Source organism: Chelonia mydas, chromosome 20, assembly GCF_015237465.2.
Source record: "Chelonia mydas isolate rCheMyd1 chromosome 20, rCheMyd1.pri.v2, whole genome shotgun sequence".
Classification (NCBI taxonomy): domain Eukaryota; kingdom Metazoa; phylum Chordata; order Testudines; family Cheloniidae; genus Chelonia; species Chelonia mydas.
The window spans coordinates 18,774,253-18,785,260 of record NC_051260.2 but is presented as its reverse complement, the minus strand read 5'-3'; the positions used below and the strand labels follow the sequence as shown (position 1 = coordinate 18,785,260).

Sequence of the window (11,008 nt, the reverse complement as noted above, 5' to 3'; positions counted from 1 at the left end):
TTTAAAGATCATGAGCATAGTGGACCCAAACTCTTTTTTCTCTTTTTAAATAGAGAATATTTCTGTCCTCTTGAAGAGAGGTTATATGCAAGTACGGTTGACGGAAATCAGATTCGCAAAAGCAATGCACAGGGTTGTCATTGAATATCTTCATTTAAGAATATCCTAAGTGGCATACCAGAGATTGTAAAGATGCTCCCCTTCTCTCCTGCTTCCTTTAGCAACAACCATCCCCCCATCCTGCTTTCCTACCAGGGAATTGTTACAGCTTGTACCAATGACAGATCCTGGTGCATTTCTGTGATCGTTTCGCAGCTGCTCTGAATGGCCCCACAGGAGCAGGTCAACAGTTTAAGAAGATTAAAGAAGCCTTTGCAGAGTTTGATGTGTCAGATACTATTAATAGGCTGGGAGATGAAGCACAACAGGAAGACTATTGGATTTACTGTAAACCCAGGCAGAGCCTAAGCAGCAGCAGGACTGGGGCATTTTCAGACAGCATTGTGAAGGGAACAGCATGTAGAAGGAATGATCTTACTGACAAACTCCTGGAGGCAAACAAATTTCATGAGGGGACGTTACAGGGTGGAGGTTCCCTGAAGAGGCTGTGCAATCTTTCCTCACACTGAATTCCCAGACATAGGGATGGAATCCTGCCTTCATTGCAAAAGAGTCTCAAATTGATCAGTTGTAATTACTTATTAACTAACCTTTTATCAGCCTGATCTCCTAGGCTTAGCTAGCCATGGTTTCCCTTTTCATCGGGAAGATCCTGATTACAAACAACAAGGACTGTGATGAAGTGGACACTGAGAGTGAACTTAGCCAGAGACTGGATAACAAAGTGATGCTGCTGTATTTTGGATCTGGTGAATGCACTCGATGCCAGGAGTTTTCACCTGTCCTCAAAGATTTCTTTGTGAGACTCACTGACGAATTTTATGTGGAAAGGGCTTCCCAGCTGGTCCTGGTATACGTGTCTCAGGATGAGACAGAGGAGAAGCAAGAAAAGTTCCTGAAGACTATGCCCAAAAGATGGCTGTTCTTACCCTTCCAGGATGAGTTCAAAAGGTAAGATCTTAATAAACCAACAAGACAGATAATTTAATCTAATCAGACACAGATAACAGTTCACAACAGACACACAGATGATAACATAGTACTTTGCACTTATCTAGCACTCTTTATCTGCAGAAGGAGTTGGGTCCCCATTATTATAGATGGAGAAACAAGCTCAGCAAGGGGAAGTGAGTTGTCTAAGGCCACATAGTGAGTCAAAGGGGCATAGCCAGAATTAGAAATCAGGAGTTCTGACTCCCAGTCCCAAGATCACACTGCTAGATCCAGCTGTCCCTAGGTTGAGGTTTCAGATTCACGGTAGCACATGTATTTTAAAAGTCTGTTTGGTGGATTATTATTGGCAATCTTTGTGAAAGGAGTGAGTTTTAAGGGTGGTTTGAACAAAGAGTGGGGAGAGATTCCAGTCGTACGAGAGGGAAAAGAATACAAAGTGGGTGTAATGAGAAGGGAGGCTTTGGAGAAATATAGACAGCAGGAATAAATAAAGCTGGATCAGCATCAGTGCAGTTTGTCTACAACAAACTCTTCTCTGTGAGAACCAGTATTGTCCAAAGGACTTAACATCAGAGTACCTTGATTCTATTCTTATCTCTGCCGCTGACTCGCTGTGTGGTCTTCGCCAAGTTTTTCAACCCTCCTGCCTATTTGTTGCTTTGCAAAATGGAGATAATACTGTACTTTATCATTTTGCAAAGCTCATTGTTACCTGGGTGAAGTGAGCTAGGTATGTACAGGGAGCTAGATAAGTAGATAAGTACAAAGTGTTTTGTTATAGTTGTTTTTAAGCAGTTTTTTGATATATTCCTAAGGAGTCAGAGCCATAAAGGCTCATCTAGTGCTGTGATTTCCAGATCGTCAAAGCTTTGTTACAATTGGTGTTTTCTGGCAATCTGGATACTGAGTGTTTTGTGTTCTTTTACAGTGCCTGTTTATTTCTTGCTCTTAAAAGGATCCAACAGAGTGATTGTCCCACCGGGCTGCTTGTGAGACACTAGAAAACATGTAAAGCAAAATATTGTACCCACATTAGTGGCAGAATAAGCAGCAATGTAAATGGTAGTTGATTTCGAATGCTCCCTGCCCACTTGACAATAAACCTGAGCATGTTACAGCTTAAATGCTTCCTATGAATTTTAACTATTTAGTTCTTACTTCCCTCTGTGTGGCGGGTCATTGAAATTAGCCCCATTTGCTAGCACAGAGAGGGGAAGTGACCTGCTCAAGTCTGTACACAGAGTCATTATGAGAAGTAGGACAAGAAAGCAGGATTTCTAGCTCACGTCCAGTTCATAGACCCACTCCCATGTTGCCCATAAGGGTCAGGAGTGTTTTCCTTCCCAGAGAAGATACTGTACGCATCATGCAATTAATCACCTAAAAAGGAGGTTTGGAAACTCGCCCCACAATGCGGTAGCAGGAGGGGCAGCAGCAGCATGGATATCCCCAGCAGCATGGATTTCCCCAGCACTCTTCCCAGCAGAAGGGATATAATGTCTTCAGTGGCTTGCCATGGAGCTCTGGGCTTTGTGATTTAAGGTTTCTTCCCTTGTTGATTTCCAGGGAGCTGGAGTTGAGGTTTGCTGTGTCCAACACACCTGTAGTGGTGGTGCTGAAGCCAAGCGGGGAGGTGATTGCTGGGAATGCTGTGGAGGAGATCAGGTGCTTGGGCACTGCCTGTTTCAAGAGCTGGCAAGAGGCCGCTGAGCTAGTTGACAGGAGCTTTCTCTTGGCAGAGGACTTTGATGACTTGGCCAAGAGGAGCATCACCGATCCCATCCGCCGCCTCAAGTACAAGCTGGACAAGAAGACAAGGAAAAAGAAGGAGAAAGAGGAAGTGCTCTGTCCTGATATGGAATTATGAAGTTACAGCAGTACATACATTTGCTAGGCTTTTGGTTATCCTGAAACAGGAGCCTAGAGACTCACTGTCAAAACTCTCCAGACTCAAGGGGGTAGCTTTACTGGAGCACAAGTTAGTATAGACATTTGTATCTTCACAAAGTCTCAGGATCTCAGTGGCAACTGGAGGATTCTGAACAGGGAACAACATGTGGCTGGGGAGATGAGATAGCCATGTCAGGATTAAAGATGCAGCCTGAGGAGAGGTTTCAGAGTGGTAGCCATGTTAGTCTGTATCAGCAAAAAGAACGAGGAGTACTTGTGGCACCTTAGAGACTAACAAATTTATTTGAGCATAAGCTTTTGTGAGCTAAAGCCCACTTCATCAGATGCATGCAGGAGAGAATAGGCATTTCCTTTTCCTCACTGACATCTATTCATATAATAATAGGTCTGTTTATATTATAACGGGGACATTATTGGACAGAAGTGCCCCAGAGAACATTTCCTCCTGTTCTCACACTCTCTTTTTTCCCTTTATTGCCTAGAGAGTTTCTGTTAGCAGCAAGCACATTAATGACAGTCTGGCTGTATCAGCTCTAACATTTTGATTTCTTGACCTCAAGAATCTAAACCTGCCTTAGTGAAAGTCTCCCATTGAGATCTCAGCCATTCATTTACCTAGAAATTAGCCAGAAAATGAACTACTACAGAACAGCAGACTGGCTTTCAGAAATACTGCTCTGCACAATAAAGCAATTGGTAATTCACCAAAAAAAGTGAGGAAGACATATTAATTTTTAAAAACAATAGTGTATATATGGATTGCTATTAATGTGTTATGCACAGACCACTAAAAGGACTATGAACCAAATCTTCCTGTGAAACAGGTGAACTGACCAACACATTTTACTTGTTATGGACCCAGGTGATACTGGTGTGAGTGACAGTTTCTGATTCACCTTGCATATCACTGGTAACATTATGCAGTTTAAAGTTCTAGAACATGTTAATTTCAGTGCTGCTGAATGGATTTTTTCCCCACCATCACTGTTTGATTTTTATGTTCAGTGATGCTGATGCACCCCTATGGGGCTATGTGAAATAATAAATAAACCATAGTTTTAGTCTCTAATCTGTGTTGCCATCTACTGGTAGTAAGTAGCAATTGCTGAATACCTGTCTGTCACAAATGAGGGCATGATTGACAATTTACAATCATTTTAGCATCTTTTAGGCAACTCCTTTTACTCTTTTGTGCTAACTAGAACCTCATTCAAAATTGAGGCATTTCATTACTATGGGTCTAATAAGGGATTAGAAACTACTTTTCTTTTTTTGCCACAGGAGCAACTAGGACTGAATCCTGTTTTAGTTAGCCCATGATTTAACAAGGCACAGTCTCAAGGAAGCCTGCAGTGAGGGATCTTTGACTGCCCCTTTCCAAATTACTACCTGTGGCCTCACTCATTAACTACCCAGGTTGAATTAAAATAGTTTTGTATGTAGGCAATTGCTTTAGACAGCTAGGCTAATAAATAACCTAGTCCCTATTATCTCAGTTTTAATACATAGGATAACTCAAGACTTCAGCAGCTGAGTCAGCAGAGAGAATGGACACAACTCCAGTCCTGCTATCTGGTTGCACCCATAACTCCAACTGCTCGGAAATCAAGCCACTTAGATAGCTGTGTAAATAAAAACTTAGGTGCCTAAATTTAGGCATCAGTGTTTGAAAATTTTGGCCTAAGTGACCTGACCACAATAAACTCATGGAAGAGCAGGGAATAGAACCCAGTAATCTTGCATTTCAGTCCCCTGATTTTATATTCTTAAATTGCCCAGCAGGCCAGTTTAAATAGCCTGAATGAATAAATGAAAGAACTGAAAGAAGGTGTGTTTCTAGTGAAGACAGAGAGAGGCATAAGGCAGGACCAGCCTGTTCAACTTGTTTTCTCTTTTAATCCTCCCTCTATTTACCTAGCAAGGCTGGCAGGTAGAAGGGAAAAGGGGGAGGAAAAATGTAAACTGAATGGCTGCAAGGGGTGCCACCCTCAGCTCGAACACTATGCAAGTCCTGCCTGGTCTGTAAAAGGAGTGTATCTGTAGACTTGCTATATTTCTGATACTCTAGGATACAAAGAGGAAAATAATGAAACAGAATATCATGTGGGTTTTGATATTCTGTGTAAATGACCTGTTGCATCTTATTATTTCTCAACTGTCTGGTCATCAGCAGGGTCAGAGTATCTCACAAAATGTATCTGAAAAGCAAACCATTTCAAAGTGTGATTAAAGGTTACTTGAGAGAACAATATGTTCAGCTTCCAGTTCACTGTCTTTGGGACATTTTCTGTGTTCTGTACAGCACTTTGGTGCTTAATAAATAGATAAAAATAAAAACATTTGGGATGAAGTAGCTTTGGGATGAGAGATACTGGACTTCCTGATCCACTCCAAGTCTCAGATAAAGCAATGTACCAAGTTACTTAGGTCACTGTACAACAATACAACAGGTGATTATACCAATATAATTTTAAACCCCTCTAAATTAAAAATCAAGAAACAAAAATATTACTGTACGGGAGGAGGAAAAGGATAATGGTTTTATACACAGCCCACACCTACCTATCTAAAGACTGCCAGTATTAGTGTTATGGCTACTAATTAGCATCCATAGTGCTTCCCATTCTCCAAGCATTGTGATGCTATTGAAAGGACACTCTCCACTTGAATTCATGTCAGCTTAAAAAAATAGTAAAAAACATTTTCAAGTGCTGTACCGACTCATGACTCCCTCTGCTAATTTTTGCAGTTTTACAATCATATTTTCCAATGTTTCTTTCCTTTGTTACTGTTTGAAAAATGCACAAGTACAACTATACAATGGAAATGGAACAACTATACAAAAGAAAAGTGAACCTGACAAAAGGCAAAGTGCTGGCATGCTGACAAAGAGAATCATTTGTTTGCTCTAACCTTTTTCTCTTACAGGCTCTGAGGAGTTACTTGTGACAATAGCAGGGGCACAGTTTTCTGAGAGAAGTGTGATTTAAGTGAACAGTGCCACTTTAACTAATGACTCCTTCTGGCACAGCCTGGAGGACTGTCAACACTGTATTTCAAAAATAAGGGACTGTTTCTTAGCACTTCACCCCTCCTCCTGATATTATCATTATTATTATTAAGAAGAAGAACTCATCTACATTTGCTAGGAATATTTCTTGCTGCTTTTTGCAGCATTCGGCAACTCCCGATTTTGTCGTACATAGACGAAAAATAAGGGACATCCCTTGTAATAAGGGACTGTTGGCAACCCTAGGCACAGGGCCAACTTTAAATCAACCTGCCACTGTCTAGACAGCAGCCAAGCTACAGAATTGACTGTGGATGCTCCACCTACTTAGCAAACTTGCTATTGCACCCTGTACCCACTCCGAAACAGCAGAGAAGCCTGGCTGCAAATCCTGCTAAAATGAGATTACAGTAGTTGAGCCTTGTGGGCATAAGCATGTGTGTTGTTGTGTGAGGTCATCTCAGGATAATTAGGGTTCAGCTCACACAAGTTACTGGGAAAGACACTTTCATGCTAAGTTTGGCTAATGGGGGCTTTCCAGGGAAAGAGTGTGACTGCAAGTGACGCCAAGATCCAACAACTGTACTTGACACCTCGGTTAAGCTATCCAGGATCCAGAAAGACAACAAGGGTACAAAAACTCTGTGAAGGAAGTCATCAGCTGTATACAGATGTCAGATCCAGTGCTGCCTAGATCCGTGTTTCCAAAGTGGGCCAAAAAGAAGCTTAAGTCCCAACAGCACCAATTACTGAGGGTGCAACAGGGATCTGGGCACATACTCAAAGTTAACATGCACCCATCTGACAAGCTTTTTATATTATTGGTAATATAAATGATGAAGAATGCTGTATGAAATAGTTGTACAACTAAGATGGAGTGTTATTTGGGTAAGTCCTTCAACACTGGACTAGCACTGTGTACAAATAAGCCTGGATATCTACATTTTTTAAAAGACAGTACAGTGATCTAGAAGTTTGATGAGAAAAGCAGTAAGTAGAGAGGTAGAAAGCTAAAGAGGTATAAACATGAGTATGCTTTGTACCCCTATAAAATGCTCATTGAATACTTTAAATATATTATTACAGAAGTTTAGTATTATCTGCACACATGGCATATAAGTACTCTATTAAAGGCAGTGCTCATTAGTGGCTAGAGCACAGGATTAGAAGCAGGGAGTTCCTGCATTCTAATGCTGGCTCTAATATTCTCTCCATCTGTGGCCATGGGCAAGTCACTTAACTTCTCCGCATCTCCACTTCTCCATCAATGAAATGAGAACAATACTGTTTGACTGACCCAGATCACGGGTGTTGCAAGGACTGATTTCCTAATGTCTGTAAACTGTTTTAAGTTTAAAAGCACTATATAAAATACTGAGTATTATATGAGTGAATGTGTATATAAACTAAACTTTTTATTATATGTGTATAGTGCACATAGGGCATCCCAATCGCTTATTGGGGCATCTAGGTGCTACCATAATACAATAATAATACATTTCTGAGCAATTCATTTTCCAAACTCTCCACCTGCTGGCTTGTCTGCATAACTCATTTTTCTTTTTGAACTATACATTAATCTTCTTATAAAAGATCTTGTTATGCTTGTGTAATTCAATTTGCTAATAATTTTTACTATGAAGGCTGTTTGCAGATCTTCAGGTAGTAAAGGGGTTAATGAAAGAGTGGTAGCAGGATCAGTTTGCTCCTATAGATGGTATAGATACTCTGGGAAATGAGTGATTTCATAACTTGCAGCAGGAATGTGGAAAATCCACATAGCCTGACACTTGTCTGGAGTTTGAGAGACTCATCCCACACAGACAACACGTAGTGAGACTTCCAGGACTGGTTCCCTCTGAAAGGATTCAGACTGAGGGGCGTATCAGGAGAGTTCAAAAACTGGCTGCAAACATCAAGAGCTGTTGCTGCACAAAGGACTGAGTCAGGACAACTACTTGATTTTCCATTTTTATCAGCCAAGAGTGAGGTGCCTTTAAACGCGGGACAGTCGGCAAATTGGTTTTTCAAACAGGTTGTCATTTTTGTTTTCCCCCTACCCCCAACTTAAATAGGGAAGGAGAATGAAGGTGATTCATAACATTCTAGCATCAGAGGGGTAGCCGTGTTAGTCTGTATCCACAAAAACAACGAGGAGTCCGGTGGCACCTTAAAGACGAACAATTAAATCTGTTAGTCTTTAAAGTGCCACTGGACTCCTCGTTAACATTCTAGCAGTGCACCTAGAACACAAATACTTTTACTTTTAAAAAATCTGACTTTAATTAAAAGACCTCACATGAAAACACAGTGCTGCTGCATGTGGATATTTGAGTTTCACTTTGATATCAGTCTCTCTAAGGAAAACTTGAACTTGGGTCTCCATTTGCTGAAATATGCAGGAGGAGGAGTTTTTATAATGGTATTTACTACACATTTGAAGTGATTAAAGTCTTGTTTGCTAGACCGTCAAAAGGCAGCAGCAACAGAATTAGAAAATTATATTTAAATAAATGCTTACAGCAATGATTCTTGAGAATTAATCTCAAACCCTCAGTTATTCCAGGCATTTTGTATTGAATTTTGAGGCCTTGTACAGAATGTTTTTTCTACTTATTTTAGGAACAGCAAGCTGTGCAGAAGTCTGTAGGACTGCAGAAATGTGTAACAGAAAACATGGTTTGTGAGAAAGAGGTTCTCCTTTGTGCTTACTAATACCTCTGACATTACCATGAGTCGCACAGGAGTACAGGACAATGCCAGTTACATTCAGATCGGAGGCAAATCACCAGACAATGGGCACTTCACTCCTGAGCATGACTCTGGGTTCCTGACTGCTGTTTGGGCTTCGATCCAGAAACCTACCTCTGGTAACTGCATTGGCCAAATGGACCTGTGTACCAACAAGCTGCAGCATGTCACTGGACATCTGAGAAACATCGATGGCAAATTCCAGAGCCTCCGGGAGCTTTTCCAAAGAGAAGGTAAATATCTAATATTTAAGTTTGTTCATTTACAAGAAAGGCTAGCATAAAAGTTATCATACCAAATCTAGGCTGGACTTGAAAAGGTCTGGACAGGACCCAGGATCTTTGTTCTGTAAAGCACCCAGCATTCTCTGGTACACCACATATAAAAAACAATGAAGTCAGATGACCCTCAGACCTTTCAGACCAGACTTTCAATGCCTACTTCCCTTTTTTAGCAGGCACTTAATAATGTGTACTCTTATTTGTATTAATTGCACCCATATTTATTGCACCTGTAAATAACTGCAGGCACTTTTTATAGCACTTCCGCATATAAGAACCCAGTTGCTTCATCAAATGAAAAGCGAAGGCTCCTAAGTGCTATAGATGGCACCTGCAATTACTGGTGGATGAAAAATCTGGTTTACAGCAGTTCTAAACAGTAGTGTTAGTGACTGCAATGAATAACACCCACTGAAAGGAAGCAGATGTTGACAATCTAGCCTGCATTGCTAACAGCAGCATTGTCTAACTATATCCTGCATCTTAAAGACTAACAGATTTATCTGGGCATAAGTTTTTGTGGGTAAAAAACCCACTTCTTCAGATGCATGGAGTGAAAATTACAGATGCAGGCATTATTCATAGAATCATAGAATATCAGGGTTGGAAGGGACCTCAGGAGGTCAATTATTATACTGACACATGAAGAGAAGGGAGTTACCTTACAACTCTTTTTGTGGATACAGACTAACATGGCTATCCCCGATACTTATATCCCGCATAGTGACGGATGGTATCCAGGGAGGGTCCTATCTACATTTATGCTACATGGCAAAGTGGGTCTTTGTTTAATGGCCTATCACATCAGCATGGGGGAAAGCTGACAGGTGTGCAGGAGCAAACAGTGTGGTACAAGACATCCCTTAGAGGAGGATTTACTATAGGGGATACTCTATATCCTAGTAAAGAAGAGAGGATGGAAGTTAATAAAGTAGAGGTAGGAACTGAAGAGAAACAGTCAAATGAAAAGGAGTCTCCTTTGATTACATCACATGAAGGCAGACAACTAAATATTGACAAATTTTATAAATGCATATATACAAATGCAAGAAGTCTAAATACTAAGATGTTGAACTTGAGTCCCTCGTATCAGACAAGGATATTTATATAATAGGCATCATAGAAACTTGGTGGAACGATGATAATCAATGGGACACAGTAATATGAGGTACAAAATATACAGGACAGAGTAGGTCACTTTGGTGCACGACTGGCATGATATGGGAAAGAAAGCATAGAGTCAAATATAGTAAAAAAAATCTTAAATGAATCAAACTTTAACTCTGCGGATGGAAATTCCATGCTTGAATAATAAGAGTATAGCATTAGGATTTTACTACCAACCACCTGCCCAGGATGGTGACAGTGATTGTGAAATGCTCAGGAAGACTAGAGAGGCTACAAAAAAAGAGAAAACCCAATAATAATCGGGGATTTCAACTGTCCCCATATTGACTGGGTACATATCACCTCAGGATAAGATGCAGAAATAAAATTTCTAGATACCATTAATGACTGCTTCTTGGAGCAACTACTGGAGCTCACAAGGGGAGAGGGAACTCTTGATTTAGTCCTCAGTGAACTACAGGATCTGGTCCGAGAGGGGAATATAGCTGAAGCACTTGGTTATAGCAACCATAATGCAATTAAATTTAACATCCTCGTATTGGGGAAAATATCAAAGAAACCCAGTATAGTCGCATTTAATTTTAAAAAGGGAAACTACACAAAAACAAAGAAGCTCGTTAAATGGAAATTAAAAGGAACAATCACAAGAGAGAAATGCCTTGTAAACTATTTCAAAACACCATATAAAGTCTCAGACTAAACATATACTCCAAATTAAAAAAAACAAACAGTAAGAGGACCAAAAAAAGTGCCACTATGACTAAACAGAGCAAAGAGTTGGTTGGAGACAAAGACATCCTTTAAAAATTGGAAGTCAAACCCCACGGAGAAAAATAGAAAGGAGTATAAACAT

General features: G+C 40.4%; 1 protein-coding gene across 1 annotated transcript; it reads left to right on the top strand.

Moving 5' to 3' along the window:
• Window positions 1–267: 267 nt before the first annotated feature.
• On the top strand, window positions 268–5,229 carry NXNL1 (nucleoredoxin like 1). Its single transcript, XM_007065066.4, has 2 exons — window positions 268–1,071; window positions 2,641–5,229. The coding sequence occupies exons 1-2, from the start codon at window positions 746–748 to the stop codon at window positions 2,939–2,941; spliced, it is 627 nt and encodes a 208-aa protein (XP_007065128.2). The 5' UTR covers window positions 268–745; the 3' UTR covers window positions 2,942–5,229.
• Window positions 5,230–11,008: the final 5,779 nt, after the last annotated feature.

Excerpts from the sequence above, each read along its gene's own strand:
- NXNL1 (XM_007065066.4), top strand. The coding sequence starts at position 746 with ATGGTTTCCCTTTTCATCGGGAAGATCCTGATTACAAACAACAAGGAC. Across the intron at positions 1,072-2,640 it reads TTCCAGGATGAGTTCAAAAG|GGAGCTGGAGTTGAGGTTTG; the intron begins GTAAGATCTTAA and ends GTTGATTTCCAG.